This window comes from Trachemys scripta, chromosome 1, assembly GCF_013100865.1.
Source record: "Trachemys scripta elegans isolate TJP31775 chromosome 1, CAS_Tse_1.0, whole genome shotgun sequence".
Lineage (NCBI taxonomy): Eukaryota > Metazoa > Chordata > Testudines > Emydidae > Trachemys > Trachemys scripta.
Window position 1 is genome coordinate 249,125,438 of NC_048298.1, and position 24,965 is coordinate 249,150,402.

A 24,965-nucleotide genomic window follows, 5' to 3' on the forward strand; every position below is an offset into this window, starting at 1 on the left:
CGTATTAACTGAAACGTAATGTGTTCCTTCCTATATGAAATTAATTCACATTATCAAAAGACTCACAGGATACCTGTTTTGAGAATATTTTGAAGCAGCTTACTCTCAGGCTTCAAAACACTGAACAATCTAACCATGTACCTGTTCTGTTTTTTCTGTTTTGTCCTGAGGGGAAACAGATACCAAACAATGGGGGGAAAAAAGCCACCACTGTGATGATGATTTAGACTAATGAACTTAAGATCTGTCACCTTAAATAACTTTTACTTACATTTGTAGAATCTGGCAGCAACGTAACCTGCCGGAGTTCCAAGCAGCACCCACAAGACCACAGCACAGGTCATCAATGCTCCTCGGTTAGCAGGCGACAAAAATCCCAGGCAAGCAAAAACTACAAGCACAGATGCACAATTTTAGAAGATTCTTAAAATTATATCTGTGTTTTCTACAGCTAATGTATAATTTATCTCCTGTTTCAGAGTAGCAGCCGTGTTAGTCTGTATCTACAGCTTAGTGCCACATATCGACTGTATACACCAACCAGGAAATACAGATATTTTTCCAATTCCAGTTTTTTAAATGTTATCTAGAAATGTTTCTTTCATCTCCACTTAATTAGTTTTATGCAATTAGAAGTTAAGGTTATTTTTCTTTTGAAAATTTACTCTTCCCCCAACTCCACACCACTTACACAGAGTAACAAAAGTCATAATCAAGATCTGTGTGCCAGAGCCTAGAAAAACAGAGAGTAGCATTCCTTTTCTTGGGGGCCGGAATATGTCTCCATGAACCAGTTTCCAGCCAAATTCCTCCTGCGCATCTTCCTGAAAAGGAAATATAGCCAGTTTAATGCATTAGATCTCCTTTCAAAAATACTATTTGGTAAAAAACGATATTTAGTTGTCTAAATCATATTTGATACCTAAGAAACATAAGCCATTAATACATAGCATTAACCAGTACAAATTTACTAACACAAAAAATAACACAGTATTAACACGTGCAGGCATTCAAAAATCATAGGCCAGACCCCCCCTCAAAAAGTCATGTGCAACCTAAAAAGGAAAGATGAAAAAAATATATTGTTTTTCCATCTGCCCTTTGATTTGACTATTTAGGGGGAAATCATTCACCCCTAACTAAACTGTATGCATCATTTCAGGTTCAAAACTCAACCTTAAAAAATGCACTCCTTCCCCTTAGTTACTTGGAAGGAAACTTTTCTTACCACTGGGTTGGGGACAGATGACATTCTACCCTATTTCCAACCCCACACATCAATATTGTGTCTCCTTCCTATCCGCCCCAATCTGATAACTGCATTCACACGTACCGACTGATTGTAGCCAAACTGCAGGACTGGGGCCCTAGTCTCCATCCCCATTCACATTCTCCCTGCAGGTTTCAGCTTTTATTCTTCACTCTGCATTCACTTGCCCCCATTATTACCACTTCCTTCCCCTACCTACAATCTTTACACTGTGTTCCTCTATATTCCCCAATACCAATTTCCAAAATAGAGCAGAAAAGCAGCCATCTTTGCTGAAGGCAGTCTAGCTTCAGTTCCTCTGGAAATAATGGTAGACAGAAGCCATCATTACCAGAGGCATCCTTGCTGCAACGTGCAAGTGATGTTCATCATGACTGAAGACCCATTGTTACTCCAGCCCTTATGAATAATGGAAATGAGCAGCCATTTTGAAAAAGGCAAATTTTACAAGTTTGGTCCAAATCATGAGAGGCTTTGAAATACAGTTCCCCTAGACTTGCAATATTGTAATAAGAGGCAGCAATTCTGCAAATAAACTTCAAGTATGTTAAACCCCAATGAGAACACTTTACATAATTTACAAGAGTGGAATGTCTCAGCCAGATTTTCAGCAGCAATATTGAGGAAAAAAATGGTAGAGATCTGGCAAAAGCATGTAAAACCAGGAAACTTCAGTAACAGCAGAAACAGATAAGGGCACAACAGGGCAAGATTTTCTAAATATTTATGCTTTACTGAAGTCTATTTTCTAAGACCTCTCTTTTCTTTTTAAATAGTTCAGTTAATGTATTCATTAATGAGGGTGGAAGGAGCTGAGGTTGATCCATCTCACTGAAATGAGCTCAGTGAGCTGGCTATCGTATCTGGAATCACAGAAAGGTTATTAGTCTGTTTAAAAAATTACATAGCCAAGGCAGCAAACTGGAAGCTATGCACTGGTGTCATATTTAATATTAGACTCTGGCCCTTGATGACTGGAGAATTAAAAGTTTTAAATCTTGCCTTTGTCTATCTTAAGAGTTGCATCTTGTATTTTTTCTTCTTCTAAAGTTGAGAAAATGAATCTCAAGTTTTTTAATAGGCAAATTCCTAAAAACAAGGGCAAATGATGTAAATTAATCTTAAATATAAGCATCTCAAAAGAGATTTAATTTCCATACTTTTTTTGGTAGTAAATATTCTTCATAGTAATGTTTTTACCAATTAATGGTTTTCCATAGAGTTACTGAATTATTTGGACTGGAAATATGATCTTTGAAAGTTGTGCACAGCAACATGAAGAGAAAAAATTATAATTAAAAAAGTAAGAGTCCTCTGACACCTACATACAAGAGGAGGTTACTTATTGTAACTGAAGGTCCTGCGAGATGTGTGGTCCTTATCTGGGTGGGTACACATGCGGATCATGCGCCTGAGTCCGAAACCCACTTAGAAATTCTCCATGAGAATATGGCTTGGCCTCTCAATCTTTCAGCTATGGTGACAGACACCTGGAGACTTTCTAATGGGCTTGATTTGCTACAGGTAGAACGTCAGGGCATGTCTGATGTCAAGGCGTCTGATGCCAAGGAGAGGCATGAGGTTTCAGGAAAAAATATAGGCAAATGAACTGATTGGTTGATATGGAATTCAGACAGACAATCTTGGAGAGGAATTTAGGGTGTAGCTGGAGGGAGACCTTCTCCTTCTGGAATACTGTGTAAGGAGGGCCTGCCATCATGGCTGCAAGCTCACTGACCCTTCTGGCCAAAGTGATATCTACTAAGAACACCACAGAGGTAGGTCATGGCACATGGTGCCATAGGTTCGAAGGGCGAGTCTGCGAAAGTTGACAGGATGAGGTGAAGATCCCAGTGGGGCATGGCTTTCATGACTGGTGGGAAGGTCCCTTTATAATGCAAACTGTCATTGGGTGCATGAAAATGAGTGTTCCTCCACCAGGGGAAGATGCTGCTAGGGGTACATGAACAAAGCTCAGAGCTAAACCCAATTTTTTTTAAGGCAAGGAGATATTAGAGAATAATTGGAACGCCCACCGTGGCAAGGAAATGGTGGTGGCAGTGCACCCAATCTGAGAAGTGGCACCATTTAGCCTGGTAGCATGTTCCGGCTGACTCCTTCCTGCTTTGGTTAAGGATCTCCTGGACCTAGGCAAAGCAGGAGTTGTTTTATGTCCAACACCCATCCAAATACCAGACCATGAGACAGAGTGAGGTCAGGTTGGGATGCCTAAGCCTCCTGTGGTCTTGTGTTAGAAAATCAGGGAATGTGCGGATGCTGATGGATAGGCATGCAGACAGCCTTAGGAGATCAGAGAACCAGCACAGTCTGGGCCAACAGGGTGCTAGAAGAATGATGGAGGCTCTGTCTTGGCAAATCTTCCTGAGAATTAGAGGTATGAGGGGAATGGGGGAAAAGGCATAACAGAGGCTGGCCATCCAGGGAAGCAAAAGAACGTGCCCTAAGTCGCTGCCTATGGCCCCCGGAGCAGCACATGGGAAATTTTGTCAGGGACACAAAGATCCCATAGGACAGTACACCACTGCACAAAGATGTTGTGTTGTGTATTTCCCATTTGTTGTCTATGCAGACTTCCGCTCAGTCTGTCCTGAGTTCTGAGCACCTGGGAGGTATGAGGTCTGTATGGTAACCAGATTTCTGATACACCAGTTCCACAATCTAACTTCCTTCAAGCAGAGAGGATGAGATATTGCTCTTCCTTGTTTATATATACCATCATAGTGATATTGTCCGATAGGATTTGCACGTGGAGGGAGCATACAAGAGGATGGAGATGGATGGCAGGAGAGAGATGACTTGATCATTGCCTGTTAGGTCCACTCCCTCTGGGGCACCTGGCATTGGCCACTGTCGGTAGACAGGATACTGGGCTAGATGGACCTTTGATCTGACCCAGTACGGTCTTTCTTATGTTCTTAAGGAAAGCCTTGCGGGCTAAGTGGACTGCTCTGAGCTCCAGGACTTTTATGTGCAGCCTGGCTTCCCCGGTGTCCATGTATCTTGGGCTGTGTGGCAGTCCAAGTGGGCACCCCATGCTGTAAAGGGAGCAACTGTCACTAAAGTGGCCCTCGGTATGGGAGGGCTGAAGGGGGTCCTCACCATGACCATGGTCAAATTCGAGTACCAAGCAAGAGAAGTGAACTCGAGGGAATGGTGACTCTGGAGTCGACGAAGTCACTGGTCGGCCCGTAAGTCGAATGGAGCCCGAACTGTAGGCATCGCAGGTGGAGCAACACATAGGTGCATGCAGCCCATATGGCCCCAAAGGGAAAGGAATTGATGCACCACAGTGCAGAGCTTGTGGGTAAGTGAGCGATCAGGCTGCCCACTATAACACATCTGTCCACTGGAAGGAAAGATCGTGCCAAGACAGAGTCCAGCCTTGCTCCCATGAAATGTAGTTGTCTGTGTGGGTGACAAAATGGACTTTTCTCCGTTTATGCAAACACCTAAGTAGGCAAAGTAGGCACTGAAGAAACTATTGTGAAGGCAAATTCTTGTTGGTATTGTCCTACCAGAAGCCAGTCGTACAGTATGGGAACACCATATGTTCCTGATGTCGCATCTGGTTCTCTATCATGACAAACAACTTTATGACAGTCCGTGGTCTTGTTGCAAGACCAAAGGGGAGGACGCGAAACTGGTAGTGCTGCTGTCCAATACTGAACCATAGGAACTTCCTCATGATGGTTGAACGTCTATAGGGAAAATCTGCAGTCCTAGACGTGAAAGATGTATACCACACTCCCTTCTGAAGAGAGGAGAATATGGATGCCAATGTAATTATCCTGAATTTCAGCTTCCTAATGAAAATATTGAGCTGTCGAAGGTCCAAGATAGGCCTTTCCCCTCCGCTCTTTTTGGAGATGAGGAAATATGGGGAATAGAACCCTCTTCCCTGGTATTGAGGCAGGACTCCATCACACCTCTAAGGAGTAGGAAGCCTGCTTCTTGTTGAAGAATCAATTGGTTGGAGGGGGTGTGATGTTGCACCCCATAATGCTTTAGAAAAATATGCTTATGAGTGTAAATATGATATAACTGGAATATGTTTTATGCTAGATATGCCATGTAACATATCTTTGCAAAAGTTATGTTCTTCTGCATGTATTCATCCTATTCATATGCATGTATCATTTTTATATCTGAAGTTATGAGCGTTGGCTCTACGCTTGTTTTTAAAATGTTTGCGGTAGAAAGCACTTAAGGCAGATTTGGTCAACAGTGTGAATGGGTTATTAAAGTAATTGGGAGTACTTGGTTAACAATGGACATGGATAGATGCCAATCCACATCTGAGCTTTCCTGGGAACACCCCTGTAGAGAACTAAGTCATGCATGGACATGTCACTTGCCCATGTGACTCCAAGACTCCATCTTGCAGCTGGGATTCTACACATGGGGAGGGAGGGGTTTCCACCCACAAGAGAGAAACCATATAAAGTCCTTGGAGACCCCTCCATTTGGTCTTCAGCTGACTCAAGAGGTAGCCTCTCCACCCCCAAAGGATACCTGAAAGAAACTGGAACTACAGGGGGTGTGAGTGATTGCTGGACCCAGACTAGAAGGCGGCTAGACTGCAAAAGAAGCTTACTGGAACATCTCTGAGGATGTGATTTCATCTGTATTCAGTTTTCTTACTGTATTAGGCTTAGACTTGCATGTTTTATTTTATTTTGCTTGGTAATTCACTTTGTTCTGTGTGTTATTACTTGGAATAACTTAAATCCTAGTTTTTGTATTTAATAAAATCACTTTTTACTTATTAATTAACCCAGAGTATGTATTAATACCTGGGGGTGGGAGGGAGCAACCAGCTGTGCATCTCTCTCTATCAGTGTTATAGAGGGCGACAATTTATGAGTTTACCCTGTATAAGCTTTATACAGGGTAAAACTGATTTATTTGCTGTTTGGACTTCGTTGGGAGTTGGTTATCTGAGTGCTGGAGACAGGAGCACTTCTTAAGCTGTTTTCAGTTAAGTCTGCAGCTTTTGAGGGACATAGTTCAGACCTGGATCTGTGTTTGTAGCAAGCTATCATGTCTGGCTCAAACCAGGCAGGGCACTGAAGTCCCAAGATGGCAGAGAAAACAGGCTCAGAGGTAGTCTCAGCACATCAGGTGGCAGCTCCCAAGGGGGTTTCTGTGATCCAACCTGTCACAAGAAGGTTCTGGGTGAGAGGAGGAAGGATTGTGAGGAGGAAAGGAACTCTATGGAGTATCCGTGATGGATAATCTCCAGAATCCAACTGTCCATGGTGATCCTGCTCCAACTGTGAGCAAAGGTGGTGAAGCAGTCACCAAAGATGTGTGGCATCTTTGTGTGGCAAAGTAGGTGGCATTGGTGGTGGTGCCTGGGTTTCAGACTATATGTCAAAAGTGGCTTTTGGCCTGTGGCTGTGAGTGCATGGAAGATGTGGTAGTTGTTGGAGCTGGGAAACAGGCTCTCTGGGATCTTGGTCGCTTGCAAGAAGATTCTGATGGATTTTGGTAGTAGGAGGGATAGGAGGAAGATGGCCATGGTCTGAAGAGCTATTTTTTTAAGTTGTTTTCTCCTGGGGGGCTGGAGCAGGGCCGTCCTTAGGCATACGCAGCTGTGTAGGACACCCAAAATTTTGGGTGTCCACCCTCCCACCTCTTCCTATCCGTGTTCTGACCCTTCCTGCAGGCTCCCACCACAGCTGGCTGCTCCAGCCTGGTGAGTCTTCCTCTGAAGGGAATCTAGTACTTAAAAGTGAAAAAGCCTTCCAGATTGCAAGACCTATTAGCACAACATTGAAGCTGTTAAAGAGCCATTCAAGTGGTAATGAAGCCATTTGCTAACCCCCAGGTATATACTGTCCATTTCTGAATTTACTGACAAAAACAATTGAGCATTACTGTAATATTTACTCAGAACATGCTAGTCTACAGGACCTTATTTTTAAAGCAAATTTTAAACTATTTCATTAGTGTGTTGCTGAAGATTATAAAAATCACATCTCTAAATAAAAAAAAATAAAAAAAACCTTGCATAGATTTTTAGATGCACAATCTGAATATTCATCTTTAGCCTTAAATGCTTGGATCTTCAGACAGATTTTTAAATAAATCCTTCAAAATACCACCTTATCTAAAATACACATGCGAGGCTGGGCTGCTGTCGGGTATAGGGGCACCAGTTTAATACTGCATACGGCCCCATAAACCCTAAGGACGGCCCTGGACTGGAGTGTAGATCCCCAAGAACCTCAAAGTGGATCTCGAGTCCTTTAGGGAATTAGAGACTCATCTATTCTGTCATTGAATAGATTGGCCTTATTGAAAGGGAGGTCCTGAATAGTATTTTGGACCTCTCTTGGGAAGCCCAATGACTGGAACCAAGAATCTCTGAGCATGACTAGCCTTGTGGCCAAGGACTGGGATGCAGTCTCACTGCAGTATCCACTGCAACCTGGAGAGCCACCTTTGCGACCCGCCTCCCCTCGCCCACGAAGGACTGGAACTGGGCCTGATCTTCCCCAGGGAGTTGGTCTTAAACTGCACCCATCTAGTGTAGGTATTAAAGTTAAATACCTGGTAATTGGTTATACAAAGACCTGTGGAGGAGGAGATCTTCCTGTCCAGGAGATCCAGCCTCTTCAACCCTTTATCTGGTGTGGTGGACTTCTGTGGGTATTGCTGAGCCCTCTCTACAACTGCTTGCACCATCAGTGTATTAGGGGCAGGGTGCGTGAAGATGAAATCAGCTCTTTTGGCCAGCACAAAAGAGAGTCCCTCGGCTCGCTTCAGGGTGGAGGCATTCAATGCGGGTGTGTGCCAAACCATTCTGGTCAGTTCTAGTATGGCCTCGTTTAGGGGAGGGGCCACCCTGTATGGTCCCTCTGGCTGTAAGATGTGCTGGAGATGGTGTTGAGGGTGTTGGACCTTCTCCAATGGAATTTGCAGGTCACCAGCCACCCACTGGAGTAGATCTTGATATTGCCAGTGCTCATCTGGCTGACAGGGTGGCAACAGAATGACAGCATTATCCAGCAATGAGGCAGCTCTGCCTGGAACCAGCATTACCAGCTCAACAGCTTCCTCCTCGTACACCAATGGAATCGGCTGACAAGAGGAAGAAGAGCGATAGGACTCTTGCAATGATGCCAGGCACCTACTATAATGGTCCCAGGGGCCCAGTATGGCCAGAAGAGGGATCCACTGGGTACAGTGCTCCCCACAGGTAGCAATACCAGGCGTCACTGCGGGGGAGGGGGTGAGCCACAGCCAGGACTGCTGCAGCTGTCTGGGCTCCTGTACTGTACCGTAGACATCAGAGGGGCTATTTCCTCTGACTCCTCCGAGTATGATGATTATGCCATTGGAAACAGTGGTACTGTAAGTATGCAGGGGCCCCTGCCTGACGGATAAGCAAGGGGCTTCTCCTGCGACAGTGGTTCGTCTTCCAGGGTAGAAACCTCCCTGAGAACCACTGGGCCCTACAGAAGCAGAGACTGCAGGAAAGGGAGGAAGACCTCTTCTGGTGCCAGAAAAGTCTCCATATGGCCACGGTCTGCAGGGTTCCTATCAAGACACTGGAGGGATCCGGTGTGACCGCTGGAGCTGGCCGGTCTCCATATATTCAAGGCAGTACTGATGGAGTTAGCCTGTTTGTGTCCTGATAGCATGGGATCCCTTTTCTCCTTTGCCTTACTCTCCAGCTGGGGGACCTTTGGCACCAGTTCTCTTGGATCCATATGCCACATCTCACCCAATCTGGCACCGCAGAGATCTGCCCTTATGCCTTCGAGAATGTCTCTTGCTCTCATGAGGAGCCCTGTAACCTGAGTCCTTGGGCTTCAGTGCTGATGGCTCCGCTCCACGGCTCGTACTCAAAGGTGCACTGCTGATGCCACTGTATGGAGGGAGGGAGGAAGGAAGGTGGTCGTCTCCCTGGCCAGGATCAGATTGGGGCCGCAGAGCCTCTTCTATCAGGTGCTTCCTCAGCCTGAGCTCTAGCTTCTTGGTAGGAAGGACTTACAGATGCTGCACTTTGCAGAGATGGGTACCCCACTTCACCCAGATGTGTGCTCCCAGTGAAAAAGCAGTTCCCTCAGATTGGGTGGGTACAGGAGGGGAATTTCTACACTATATTATACTATGTACACTAAGAATTCTAAATTGCAGGATAATATTCACAATATCTACAAGCACTCTTTTATAGCTAAGAAGAGTGAAGGAGGACAGCGTTCCAACTCAGGTCAAGTGGCGGTAAGAGGGAACTGGAGTGGTGTGGTCATTGTCCCTTATACTTTCGGTCCGGAACATTAGGAAAGATACTGTGCATGTGTGGGTCAACGGATACTGCTTGGAAAAACTTCCAGACTCAGGCACACCCTTGTGTGAAATATACATAGGGAATAGCACTCGAAGAAGAAATAAGATTTACAAGGAAGGCAACATGGCTCAAACAAGTTGCAGTCTCCCAGAGAAGGGTCTAACTTTCATCTACAAGACAGTATCTTGGAGCAGTGGAAGTTCCAACCCCAATCTCAAATGTTATAATAGCAAATGATTTCTCAAGAAGACTGATCCTGTGTTATTTAAAGTCTTATATACACACACACGAAACCTAGAAGAACACTAGCTAACATGTGAATATGACAGGTATTAACACAGCAGTTACCCATTCAATAGAAGAAATTTAAGCTGTACAAATTTACATCCTATCCCCCGCCACAGAATAGTGATTTTTAGAAAGGCCAGACTTACAGTAGAATCCATCTGATTATATCTTGCAATGTCTTTATGTAGTGTCCTTAACATGATCATAGCTACCATCCCAGATAGGAAAAGGACAATCACCAGGGAATTCATGATGCTACATAAAGGAAAAAAAGAATCTGCTGTCAAAAACCAACATCTAGTGCTCCAAAAAATGGTCTAGTATGTAACATTTGAAAGCTAAAACTTTTTTCTCTCACCTAAACCACTGAATATGGGTGTGTGGCATGGATTCCAAAATATAATCCCATCTGGATGCCCATTTTATCTTTTCTTCTTCCTGAAAATGAAACATTATGTAAGTTTGTACACAGAAAACAAATTTGTTTCCTAATAAACTTCATCTGAACATTTTTAGATTGAATGTTCTAGCACCATAAGGTCCTCAGGGGATCCTTTTTCACAAGAATTTCACTTTTCGAAAAGAACTATATAAAACATAGGTTGCTATATAAATTATCTAACAAGCCATAACTAATATAACCTTCAATTTATAGCTCAGAGTACAAAGTCACCTGTTTTCCTATTCAAGGTTTTGTTGTTTGGGTTTTGTTTGTTTTTTTCCCCTTGAGAGGGCTTTAAGTGGGAAGGCTATAACAGACTCAGAGGCAGCAGTGGTAGTGACCCAAGCAATGGAAGAGAAAATGAAGATGACCAGACGTGGAAGCTTCAGGATGTACATGATCCTGGAGCAGGTACCTGAAAAAAGTTTCATTTGTATGAAGTGCCGCCTGACAGAGCTGATGGAAGAGAAGATCTGAGTTTCAAAGATGCAGGTGGAAACTATGGTTGAGTTTCGAAGGGGATTCGAGCAGGTGAGGGATAAGGCTGAAGGGAAAAAAGTCAAGACTTGCAGATGCAAGCTGGACTGAAGAACTCTGAGGGGAGACCGCGGGGTAAGGAAAGTGGCTAGTGCAAGCATGTGACTATGAGAACCAAGCAAAGTGAAGGAGAAATAGCGCTCAGGAACAGGTTTGCTGAGATGGAGAATGAAGAAGGGGCACAGCAGGCAGTAACAGAAGGTGGGACGACAAAGAAGAGAAGAGCGATGTGGTATTGTGCCCCCATATTTTTCATAGAGATATTGTTATGATTATGGCATAACTATGATGTATTTTATACAAAATAAGGCATCTGATATCATTGGAAAAGTTATGATTTACTGAATATGATTATTCTATTTGTATGCATGTATCATTTTGGTATCTGAAGTTAGGAATATTGTCTAGGCATTTATTACAAATTTGTTTACAACTGGGGAACGGCCACTAGGCAGAATGCAATCAGTCTAGATGTCTCGCTAGGAAGAGCCATTAGTGAAAACAATAGGCCTTTGAAGATACTAATCACTCACTGAGAAGTCTTCCTGGGGAGGCTATAAACAGCCTTTGAGTTATGGCTGCAGGATCATGTGACCAAGTCACCTGGTACTGGACTCCATGATAATACTAGTATTTTTCCACCATCATCATGGTTCGTTCTTCGCTAACTCCCTGCCCAAGAGAGAAGGTTTCTGGAAACACCTGAGGAACAAAGAGACTGAGCTGGGGGGAGGAGGGAAGGGCTGAGCCCAGGCTAGGAGGTGTCTGGTCTGTAAAAGGAATATCTGGAGTTTTAAGCTGCAAGCAAGTCTCTGCAATCTGCCTAAAACATCATTTAGGGTGCAAATTTGCTACTTGTAACCAATTTCTTTAGTATATTAATTTTAGATTGTGTTTTGTTTTATTTGCTGTGTAATCTTTGATCTGTTTGCTATCCCTTATCACGTAAAATCTATCTTTTGTAGTTAATAAACTTGCTTTTGTTTTGTCTTTAAAAAGTGTGTGTGGAAATTCTAACTTGGGGCAGAAAGTGGTGTATATTCCCCTCCACATTGAGGGAGATGGCGAATTTCATGAGATTGCGCTGTGTAGTTCTCTGTGGAGTGCAAGATGGTATAATTTTGGGTTTATTCTCTAGAGGGATGTGTGCACTTGAGTATTGGGCAAATCCTTAGCTGAGCCTTCCCATGTAGAGCTGATTTCAGTGTCTGTGTGTTTCTGCAGCTGGAGCATGTTGATGGGTCAAGCGGGTTCAGTGGTACCCCAGCCCCAGGTGTTACCCTGGAGCTGGGGGGAACCTGTCACAAGTGGCTAATTCTATAAGAAGAGGGGAAGAGCCAATGGAGATACCCAGAGCTCAGAGCCCTAGGAGGATACAGGATGACTCGCAGAAGCTTGCAAGGGAGAATAAAAGACAAGAGAAGTTGCAGCCAGAAAGAACAGGAGGAAGGCCGGAGAATCACACCATCACCAGGAAAAGACAGGTCTACGTGATTGGAGACTCCCTAAGAACAAAAAGGCCTGTCACCAGATCTGATCCGGAGAACAGAAGGGTGTGCTGTCTGGTAGGAGCTAAGATACAGGATGTGGACCTGAGGCTGAAGAGGATCCTAATGGGAGCAGGAAAGAATCCACTGTCCTTCAAGATTGTCCTTCATGTGGGAACAAATGATACAGCTAAGTTCTCACTGGAACGTATCAAGGGAGACTATACCAAGCTGGGGAAAACACTTAAGGAAATGGAGGCTCAAGTGATCTTCAGTGGGATTCTGCCTGTTCCTAGAGAGGGAGAATGAAGGCGAGATTATGATGATCAAAAGCCAAGCAGAGTTGGACCCTGCAAAGGAAATTAAAACCAATAGTAAAAGGTTCTATAGCCATATAAATAAAAAGAAAACAAGAAGTGGGACTGCTAACCACGGAGGATAGGGTGGAGATTAAAGATAATCTAGGCATGGCCCAAAACCTAAACATACTTTGCCTCAGTTTTCAGTAAGATTAGTGAAGATCTTAGAGGTAATGGCGGAGTGACTAATGGAAATGAGGATATGGAGGTAGAAATTACCACATTTGAGGTGGAAGTCAAACTCACACATCTTAATGGGACTAACTCAGGGGGCTTGGATAATCTCCATCAAGAATATTAAAGGAACTGGCACATGAAATTGCAAACCCTAGCAAGGATTTTTAATGAATCTATACACTTGGGGGTCAGACCCTATGAATAAGAATTGCTAATATAGTTCCTATTTTTAAGAAAAGGAAAAATGTGACCCAGGAAACTACATGCCAGTTAGTTTGACCTCAATTGCATGCAAGGTCTTGGAACAAATTTTGAAAGAGAAAGTAGTTAAGGACATAGAAGTGAATGGTAATTGGGATAAAGTACCACATGGTTTTACAAAAGGTGGACCATGCCAGACCGACCTGATCTCCTACTATGAGAAGATAATTGATTTTTTTAGTCAAAGGAAATGCAGTAGATCTAATCTACTTGGATTTCAGTAAGGCATTTGATACAGTTCCACATGGGAAATTTTAGTTTAATTGGAGAACATGGGAATTAATTGAAAGGTGGATAAGGAACTGGTTATACTATAACTGGTCATATTAAAAGGTGAACTATCAGGCTGGAAGTAGGTTAGTAGTGGAGTTCCTCAGGGACTGGTCTTGGGACCAATCTTATTTAATACATGGCATGTATTTAAAATACACCAGATAAATCTACCTGTCTCACATACAAATTTCAAAGTAATTAGATTCTCAGTTAGCTTTTCAACAATGAACTGAGCCATTTCAAAAACAGTATTATGGACTAATCCTACAAAACTTAAAACTATCCATTTGTAATGAGTGCAAAACATGTGCCTCTTGACACTAAAAAAACTCCTTTGTTTAAAAAACACACACAAAAAAACCAGGGAAGCCACACTAACGGCAAAAGTCTGAGAATGCCTCATTGACAATTTTATATGTTAAGTTTCAGCCCTGATCAAGCATTCCTGGCCAAATATTTAAAACCCTTAGGAACAGAGCAGAAAATATGTTTTCCAGCTTTTTTTACATAAGCATAAAATTTACTTCAAGTTCAATTTGAATGTCCACTTATAGTCTGTACCAAGTGAACATCAAAATGTTTACATATATGTTGAGAGTGATCTAATACGTTTGTTTATATTGTACTATTACAAGCCAAGTGTTTGTCCTCATCTTCAAAGTTCTTGTGGGTTTTATTTCCAACCTGGCCATTTAAGAGAGCATGTATTTCTACATTATTATTATAATATTATTAATATATATTAATTATATATGTATCTCCATGAACTCAAGGAAAATGGTGTGTGTAATGGGTACAGAAACCATGTTTCAACTAAATTTTAAAGAACAAGGACTCACTTCCATATACAGCTTCATTTCACCATATTGGAACTAAACCCTGCAACAAGCTGTGTAAATTTTTAAGGAACTCAGATTTGTTTAAGCACGTTTGTTCAATCAGGCAGTGGTATAATATACCAAGGTATTATGCTGCTCTTAGAATAAATTTGATATAGCTAGTTTTTAAAAAAATAAATAGCTGTAAATACAAATATTAAAAGTTTCCTCTTATTTTTCCAAGATTCTAAAATAGATATCCACAGTATGACAGTGATAGTTGCCCATTTCAATGCATAAAAGGTGTGTGCATTTGGGCAGACTCCAAACAGAGGCATTTAAGCTAGAAAAATGAAACTTGACAAATGCTTCCTTAAGATGATTAATATGTGAAGATAAGGATGATCTCCAGTCTTCCCAGCAACCCCTGTCTATTTTATTAGTTCTTACACACCACAGTAAGAGGGACCTTAGAAATACTTAACATTCCCATACTTTGAGGAACCTTCCTCCAAAAGGTTACATCAAAAGCCATATCTTGTGCCATCACCCTGTCCCCATCAAGGGCATTCCAGTGGCTGTGCTTGTGCTCTAAAAAGGAGAGCAGAGGTAACAAAATAGTTGCCTGATTCTTTGCAGTTATACATGTGGGAGAAGGCCTGGGAGGAAAGAAAACTAAGGGCTTGTCTACACTTACCGTGGATCGATGCTGCAGCAATCGATCCACCAGGGGTCGATTTAGTGGGTCTAGTGAAGAACTGCTAAAATCGACTGCCGATAGCTCTCCTGTCAACCGCAGTAGCCAACCGAAGCTACATCGACTCCACCTACATTATTCACGTCACTAGAGTTGCATAACTTAGGTTGACTTAACCCCGTAGTGTAGACCTGCCCTAAGAGCTAGCTGGCGAAGAGAACCATCAGCCCTGATATATCTGTCACACTTAGTTCTTTGTTGAAAAAGCATGACTGGTTGGATTTAGTGTTTGGTAGATTACGTTTCTACACAGTGAAGCTACGCAGACATGAAAGAGGAGATTTCTCAAAGCCAACTAGGGAATTTAGTTCTCAATCCCCATTTAAATTAATGGGAGTTGGGTAGTTAAATCCCCTAGTCAACTATGAAAATCTCAACGGAAGACCACAAGATCCTAATCTGAAAGGAGTTTTATTTTTGAACCATGCTATTGAAAAGAGCCTGATAATATTTTGGAGTAATTTTAGCCACTCATCTTTTAGAACTCCTAAAATATCAATGTAAACAATCTGATAGAGTGAGGCCTCCAAAACAGAAAAACACTCACCTGAAAGCTAACTGAGTAGGTGTAAGCAATTTTGATCTCCCCATTAGCCTTGTTACTTATACCCATAGGTGGTCCTGAGCAGTCAGGGTTATCTATATGTGTATGTTTGAAGCTGTGGGAAGGAAAATATATACAGATATTTATATAACGTCTTATAAATTTATCTAATTATCAGTCTTACAAGAACATTCATTTAATGTTACATATTTTGTAATTTTAAAAGACCTTCAATTATCAACTTCATTTAGGATTCTTCTTTCGAATCAGATTTTAAACCAAAACTTTTTAAAAAATAAATAAGTTACAGCAGTTGCAAGGAGCGAGTATATACATACACAAAAGTGTGGTACTTTTTACTACCTAAAAACTGTTTTGCTAAACTGACTCAGAAGTTTGAAGATTACATGCTATCATTTTTTTAACTTTTTCACATGGAATGTATGTTAAGGTTTACAAAACATTTTATTTTTCTGAATAGAAAATAGAAAGAAAAGGTCACTTAGTTATGTTGTACAAGATAGGACTTCCTAACTTTGCTGTCAAAACAGTTAAGTGGCCCAGAACAAAAAAAAAAGTATTTTTTTAGTATTTGACCTGCAAGACAGCAAGCTCCATTATATTAACAGGGAAAAGGAAAGCAACAAAAATAAACCGGGGAAGAAGGAGAAGAGAACACTAAGTTGTGGGAGGGTCATAGAACTGAAATACATGCTTCTTCATACTGCTGTTCGTAGAAAACAGGAAAATTAAACTAGTGTAGAGGAGGCACCACTGTATTAGACTAACACTTAAGATGTCAAAAGTTGAACTATACTGATTCACCAGTGTCCAGGGCAGGGGTAATGTGTTCTATCGTACAATAAAATGCAACCTCGCTCCACCCCCTGCCAACTGGCAAATTGAGAATCCCACACTGGGAGTATACCACTACCATGAGATGTTTTCAATGCACTGGAGACCGAAATAGCAGATTAAGGTTCCTCGTCAGTAGAATGATCTACTGCGTTAGAACACACTAGGTCAGGTCACCTTGGTTACCAGGAAAGCCAATTTGAACTTACACACACACACACACACACACACACACACACACACACACACCCTGCACCTATAACAGGTCCATGATGTGGAATAAGTTTCCTGTGGGATACTCAGGTTGCTATGGATTTCCCAGTTTTAAACACAAACTGGACTAGAGCACTGACTTAGTTCTTGTTATAGGCCCTAAAGCATTTGTTTAACAAGTAATTTTAAAAATCCATTTTAAATGCACTCACCTTTTTGGTTCAAGTTTAGCAGCTACTAGTCTTGCTCCTACCGCCTCCTTTTCTACAACATGGTAGAATATTTTAATATCTACATGGTTGAATATGTAAAAGGTATCTTCTTCACGAAACTCTGCCTGTGGACCGAAATACAAGATTAAAGAAACCAAAGATATAGGACTATTCTACAATTTAAGAACAGAAGCTCAAAACTGCATTTCAGACAGACTTGTATTCACTGTTTTTTAAAGGGATATACTGCCCAAGTTAAAAGCCCCCAAATTCTCTTAGAAGGTGTATTGAAGGTTCTGGAAATGCACAAGCAAGCACTTTTTCCTGCGTTACCTTTTTAATGGAGGCACTTCAAGAGTATGTGAGCTTTATTCGAAGTATCCAGATCACCATTCTCAAATGAATCTTAACTGAAGAAAAATATTGGACTATTGGGGACTTCCAAGTGGACCAATTTTACTAAGAGGTTATATATAGAAGCAAATAAACTAGGTAGATAAACTCCTGTGACAGCAATTTAGAACTCAAAACCAAACTATTTTTAAACAAATGTTTCACAAACACCACCTCAACTCAACATCAATTGTGCATCCCTCCCAGAAATTATGATAAAACTGAATGTTATGCCTGGTTCAACTGTTAAAGAGAAAACTTGACTGGACCATTTTCAGTTGGTTTCAAAATGTCACTTTCAAAGAGCTGTTTGCTCTCAGAGGTCATATGACTGTACACAGCTGTCTCAAATGGCTAGTTGTGTTTCAACAGGGTCAAAAACTTATTTCGTTAATATCAGGTTTTACTGCTGTCCATATTTGTCAATTGCAAATATTGGCAAGAAGTGGTGTGTCAATACATAAAAATTTAAACAAACAGCTCTATTTCCCCTGTAGTACTCATATTTTGAAAACATTTGTGTTTTAATTCTCTTATCCAGCCACACCATTTCTCCTCCTGTTTGACTGACGCAGTAATACCACTGTGCTGATATCATAGCTATTTGTGTGCTACTGGAAAAGAATGCAAGTCAGAAAGGGATACTTATATCCTCCTGTAGTTCTGCTTCTCTGAACATTTCCATGACTGGATTTCTACTCTTGGATCTCCACTCTCTAGGCAAGAGACTGGGACTCCCCTAGCTGTCAAAGATTTTTGGCCCTTTAAGAGACAGTGTCAGGCCAGGCTCATTCAGAGACCAGTTATCAGGGGTTTAGGCAATGTCTACACTGCAGAATTTTAAAATCCAGGCAATATGGCATCTTTAAAGAATAATGTTTTTATTTCATTCAAGAAGTGGGTTGGCTATGACATAAAAAGCCTTATTTATAAGAATTTCTTTAATAGATGAAGTTAAATGAAAATTTAATAAGTTAATTATACTGAAGCAAAAGCTGAAACCGATTGTCCTTAAAATTCCCTTTGGACTTGCTGCTACCCAGCTGTAGAGAGATGTCATTTATCAGCCACTGAGAGTCTCTGAATATTTAGTTAAGTATAATATCACTAAACTGGATGGATGGGAGGCAGCAGAGGGTTTTTACAGTTCCATGAAAGCATGAGACCCCCTACAAGTACCCAATAGCAAGGGACACCCTGATACGTAGCTGTGAGTTTTAGCTGGCCTGAACATCCCAATGTACTCCAACTCATTGTCATAATCTTTATCTAAAACAGATCATGCAAGATATTATATGTAAATTGGTGCCACACATTCATGATTAATATTATTGTGGAATGTATGTATTAACGCTATAAGAGGAATTATGGATACTCACTAATAATATGCTTTAAAGTCTGTGACCAAACAACCCGATAGTTGCCTTCCCTCCTGGCTGGGAGAAAAAGGCGGAAATCTACCTGTCTCCTGTGTAAAGCAAGCACGATGGAATCAAAACAATGGAAGCCCCGTTTATGCAGAAATCATCAGGGAGATAGGAAATTCACAGGAAGAAAACATCCTGATCATCCTGATCTTGAAACAGAGTCAATTAACTTTGAGAGAGATAAGCAGAGACAGAAAGCCATTTTGGCATCTTCCACCTAGGAAGACAAGGGAAACCAGCACCTTGTACTTCTGTGGAAGGTCCTGAATGAGAAAGTCAGTCAAGGCAGGAAAGAAGAAAGACTGGTACGAAATCTACCTCGAACCAAGGCTGTAGCTTATTGAGCTAGGTATTAGACACGAGAAAGCATAGTTTACTTTTATGTGCTTGTAACCACTTTTGTCTTTATCCCTTGTACTTGAACTCACTTAAAACCTCATGAAGTAATTTGTTTTACTTTTAATCTAAACCAACCAGTGCTATGTTTGAATGAAGTGATTGTTAACTTCAGTTAAAATAATAAACTGCTTTTGTCTCCTTAAAAGGAGCAATGAACCTTATTACTTCTGAGCATTCCAGGAGAGGGCTGGACACTTCAGGGCAGATGGTTTTGGGGAAATTCAGGTCAGAGAGTTGGGTCACCCTGTAAACAGTAACCAAGTGTGGAGTAGACCAGTGTGGGGTTGCTGTGTTGTAGGTAGGCTGCTGGGGTCCGAGTGCAGAACAAAGGCTGCATAGCACAGACACACTTGGGAAACCACATGCTTCTGCTGGCTGTTGGTGTCTGGGCTGTGAGCAACAGCAGCAGAGCATTTAAAGCACCCAGTGTTAAAAGGCAGGCAGTGACCACCTCTCAATGGCATGAAAAACTGCACCCCAAAATGTCAGTCTGTGCGAGCACAAATGTGGTGGGATTAACACTAGAAGCCCCAAAACACTTTTCCAAGACACAGGATGTAGTTAACTGTCATCTGATGACAGGAACATACTCTGATATGCAAGTCCACTGATGCCAAGGGATGCTCTGCAGACAGCAATAAAAACAAAACAAAACAAACAAAAAAAGATAGATAAAGATAGACAGAGAGAATGCAACCCCAGTGAAGATTCCTGCTGAAGCGACACACATCAACTTGAAAATTAGAGGGTTAGAAGTCATACCAGGTACTAATTTTTGCAGTCACATTTTCCTAATCTAATGTCTCTCCCATTATTTTTTTTTTTTTTGAAAGATCCCCATATACAAAAAAGCGGCTAAGTATACTGAGAAAACAGCAGAATGCACTATAAAATAAAATGTAAACAAATGGAGTGTTCTACTGTAATAGAATTATAGAAAAGTCTTAAGAGTTATCTTTATATTGCTCTAAATAACACATAAACAAGTGCAATTTAAGTTGACAGTGTCCCTTTAAGTGAAATTACAAACATGGTTCCTTTAGATATAGAGAACCACTTGCAGTCTCCAACACAGATTCAGAAGGAAGAATGGTGAAGAGAAAGATTACTAGCATTTTCCCCTCTGGAAAGGGGGGGGGGGGAGAGTTAAGATTTGCCTCTGAATTTCAATCAAAATCATCTTGTCCAAGTCCTTCCTGATCTTGTTAGAGCACCTTGGGCATCAATGGAACCAGAGTGTAGGTGTGCATCATGCCTTTTTGACTACAAGATTAAAATGTTATCTGAGAGGGATGTAGGCTTATGCTTCCTCTGGTGTAGTGGAGAAGACTTCTACCCAACCCAGTTTGTGGATGTAGAACATGCCAATTGTATTGCTGATTTGGATCATCTGTTCCTTGAGGCACGGGAGAAAGGACTCGTAAGCTTTGCACACAGCTCTGCATTCTGGGAGACTGATATGCGTCCATGCTTCTTGTGTTGTCTAAAGGCTTTGCCCCTGAAGATCCTCCATGTGAGCTTCCCACCGCAAGAGCAAGGCACTTGTCACTATAGTTTTAGACAGCAGAGGAGTTCCTTTTGCACATCACTTTAGGTGTCTGCAGAGTCCTTCCACCATTTCAGAGGTAACGGTACTAATGGAGGCATCCAGAGGGGCACGTCCACATGATGCTTAAATCAGAGTGTACACCAGCCTTAGCCAACCTTGCACGCACTGAAGGTGTAGTCTGGCATGAGGCATGATAAAGGTGCATGAAGCCTCATGTCCTTGCAGAGCAAGAAAAGTCCTTACCGTGATGCTGGGACTTGACTCCAACTGCATAATAAGGGCTATAAAATTCTTAAAACTATCCTAGGGAAGATAAGCCATAGACTTGGTGGAGTCCAGAATCATTCCAATCAATTTGAGTCTATGGACAGAAGTCAAGTTGGATTTCTGTCTAGTGACTTTCAGACTTAGGGAACAGATCAAGCATGTGATGAACAGATTTTGAGAGTGGACAATATTTCCTCCATTTAATTTTTCATGTAAGGGTACACACCAAGATTTCCTTAAGTGTTCTACCACTACTATATGCACGTTAGTGAATATTCTCAGTGCAGTGGATACCAGTACTTGGCTCTACTCTTCAGGGTAATGGTCGTGGCCTACCATGAACCGAAGGTACTTCCTGCAGGGTGGAACCATCAATATATGTGGAAGTATGCATCTTGAGGTCGAGAGATGTAATCCAGTCCCTTGAATTCAAAAAGGGAATTAAGGTGAGGGTGACCATCCTGAACTTCAATGCCATATGAATGTTCAGTTTCCTCAGTTTCAAGATGGATCACCAACCTCATTTCTTTTTAGGGATACCAAAGTACAGTAAAACCCCATTTTCCAGTCTAATTAGGACCAGGGCCAGATCAAATAATCAAACCTCCTGATAAACTGGAGAATGGAAAAATGCGATGCTGCAGTGCTATATAGCAGCCACAGGAAAGTTCGCCTACTTCTGGCCCTTGAGTCCCAGCTGTTCGGTAAACGTGAAGAACTGGTTGAAGGAAAGTCAGATAAACGGAGTACTACTGTACTTGCTTTAAAACCTGTTACCATGATACAGAGGAGGGACTCTCTTTATTGCTCGAAAAAAAAGAAATGAGGATCGCTTGACATAGTTGATTCTTATGAGAAGGGTCCCGGAAGAGTATGGGAAAAGGTAGTTGGGTGTAGGCACTGTGTGAAACTGGATGGAATATCCTGAAGTTATTATGTTTATGACCAACTGGCCCACGGTGATAGAGACTCGTGAGTGCCTGAAAACAGCTAAACAGTTTCCAAATGATTGTTGGGTATGGAGTCACAGGAGTCAGTGTGAACCGCCTCAGAGTCCCATTAAAAGAGTGTTACTGTACTGATGAAAATTGAGAAGAGTGGGCAATAGAGGTGGACTGTCTCCATCTGTGGAAGTGTTGCCTCTTTTTTCCAAAGCTCAGTAGGGTTTTCACAGAAAAACAAGTGATGGACCTGACCTATGTGGGTCATAGGACTACGGATACATTTCCTTTTAGGGGCGATCATGTAGATCCCAAGGTACTGGACAGTTGCTCTGGAATCCTTCAGTGTGCAAAGGCCTCATCTATTTTTGAATTGTAACTACCACCCCTCAAAGGGCACGCCCTCTACCACTGAATGTACTTTGAAGGAAGCCTGACCTCTGTAGCCTTGTGATCGCCTCAAAATACAGACAGCCTGCCACATCTGGTGCAGGCTGGAAGCCAGTTTATGCCATTAATTAGTCCTTGAAAATAAGAGGTGGGAGACTGTTGGTGAAAGATGAGTTTTTGTCAATCTGAAAGTCGTAAGTGGCCATTAAGGCCTGGTAGTTGGGGAGGTGAATTGTAAGATATCCACCAATTTGTGGGTCTATTTCTGGACCTCTTCCACTCGAACCTGCAGGGCCTCTACAACTCTTCTGAGGAGCTCTTGGAAACCTCTAAAGTTGACCCACTAGGGGACAGTAGGATGACTACCTCCTCAGGAGAGGATGATGAGAGTGCCACAGGCCCTAGAAAGTCTCGACAGAAGTGAAACATCTTCTGGTTTATCCTTGTACTATTGTGGAAGTTTGGGGACAGCCTGGGTAGCTGAGGCCATCAGGAGAGGCACTCTAAGATGGTGAGATTTATCCTGGTAATTGACTCTACTTTGAGTTAAAAGAAGTAGTAAGAACAAGAGATTGCTAGCAGTCAAAGCACAGACAGCAAGCCACTCTCTCTAAACCAAGAGGCAGTGAGAAAATATGTGCAGCAGTTGAGCTGCTCTGTCCTTTTACATCCTCTGTACAGAGCACAAGGACTCTGAGGGCGCAGACACACCATATGGACCCCACTAGCCAAAAGATTCAGAACTCGAGCATGTGGGATGCACATTCCCCATTAATGGTGAACATGCATATGGATAATCACTCAATACAGAAATTGACACATTAGTAAAAAATACTTTAAACTTACATTAATGACACAGGCATCCTTTGGATGACCTTTTTCTGTAGTAAAACAGCCAATAGGAAATCCAGGATTGCAAAACTTCTGGTTGTTGTCAACATCATAGCACCAAGTTACAGGCATGTTGTCCACAATCCTATAAATAAAACACTAATAGAATTAGAGACAGAGCAAATAGTAATATAAAAATAGAAGTCCTAGATCAATTTAACCTGCAGTAATTCTTTGCATTTTGAGCAAAAAAACAGATTGCATCTTCAACGTTACTTTAAATTCCTAAAATTCTGAAGGATTTGTATTCCTTGCAAAAAAGTTTAACATGACTATTGTGTGTTCCTCCTGGCAATTCTAAGAGTGTGAAAGTAGCAATAAAATTCCTTTAAGATTTTAATTGCTGGGACTGTACCAATGACTGTTAACCCAATTTCCAGATAATGGAGATACCTGGTGGCAGCTGTACAGGTAAAGCAGATCCTAAAAAGGGAGAATTTTCAGTTTCTCTAGAAGTAGACAGCCTACTGCTGTGTGAAATTTCACACAGCATTAGTTTTATGCCCTTTGAATGTTCTGAGTAATTTAGTTTATTTCTTTTTGTAAAATTAATATGTCGTATGAAATTGGACCTTCATGAAATTAGGCTGTATTGCCAAGGACATTAATTGCCTTTCTTCACAAAATTTGTTAGACGGGTGCATCCTGAATAGATCAGGTGCAAGTTTCTGGGAAAAAATAATTGTGTTAGTTTTAGCTAGTATTCATCATAACTATTGGTGTATAAAACATCAGTTAAGCTTGATGCCTCCTGCATGCACATAAGTCATCTCCATCTGATAAAAACCTCCTCCAATGAAATCTGACAGAAAAATACAAAGAAGGCTTCTAAGGGCAAAAGTAGCAGCAGCTTCACTTCTACTTTGCCTGACCTCTTCAATCGTGCTTACTCATTAACACACACCAGGAAGGTAGTACACGAAAGAACTCTGAAATGAAGCAGTTACACACCTGATAACTCCCCCCCACACACAAACACACACAAAAGAAGAGCGAGAAATTAAGTCACCTTACAACACATACACTCTTCTCCACCGCAGACACAAACCACAGTACACGATGCACAACCTTAACTCTGTTCCCCATGGATCTTTTCCCCCTCCTCACTGTCTACAATAGGGCTTCCTTGGCACATTTCAACTTTTACTTTCTAAAGAAAGCTGAATTGAGTGTTTCAGGTGAACTCTCACTTCAGCATCAGCTTTTCTAGTAAAAAAAAAAAATTGCCACAAATGAGGAAGTCCTGTTAGAGTTAAATGGAAAAAGTATGGCAGCTCGGAGTAGGCAGTGTTTTTCCTTACTGAAGTGCATTCCTGACCACCATGCTCAGCTGTGCTTCCCCGATGGTATGAACTATTTTAACTAGTGAGTTTACATGGGGTAAAAAGTTCAGAGCTACTATAGTTAGGTGAAAAGCAGCTGATTTCACACCTCTCTCCACAGCTCAGCTGCTGCTTCTCCAGCAGCTCTTCACAAGATTGTTTTATTGTTAAAAAGGCTAAAAATCAAGAGCACAGTAAGTTTCCAATTTAGGCTTAATAGATAAATCTTGAAAGCAGCCCAGCCCCCTGTGAGGAGCTGCAGGAGAAGATGACAAGACAGCAGGATATGGCAGGAGTGCTAACATAAATGGAAACGAAAAATGTCAACAACTAAAATATACGTTTAAGAAAAAAAAAAAGAAAAGAAAAAGTTGTCTACCACTACCCCTCTTTCCACTATGAAGTTTTTTTCCCATAGTAGAAGGATAAGTCCAAAAAGAAAATCATTTAAAAGAATTTAAAAAAATTCAATAGACGTAATTAAAACAGCATTAAAACACTCCAGGATATGTTTTACTGGTCCATTAATATGTCTTAAGTGGTTGAAGACACAAGGCTGCAGTCACTTTATTT

General features: G+C 41.6%; 1 protein-coding gene across 1 annotated transcript in view; it reads right to left on the reverse strand.

Annotated features, from left to right (window-relative positions):
• Window positions 1-24,965, reverse strand: part of TM9SF2 (transmembrane 9 superfamily member 2) — a 58,543-nt gene that overhangs the window by 17,284 nt on the left and 16,294 nt on the right. Inside the window, exons 5-11 of the mRNA XM_034758215.1 lie at window positions 23,026-23,155; window positions 16,814-16,938; window positions 15,537-15,648; window positions 10,237-10,316; window positions 10,025-10,133; window positions 692-824; window positions 272-391 (exon numbers count right to left, since the gene is read on the reverse strand). Coding sequence (XP_034614106.1) covers window positions 272-391; window positions 692-824; window positions 10,025-10,133; window positions 10,237-10,316; window positions 15,537-15,648; window positions 16,814-16,938; window positions 23,026-23,155 — 809 coding nt within the window. The remainder of the gene's footprint in view (window positions 1-271; window positions 392-691; window positions 825-10,024; window positions 10,134-10,236; window positions 10,317-15,536; window positions 15,649-16,813; window positions 16,939-23,025; window positions 23,156-24,965) is intronic.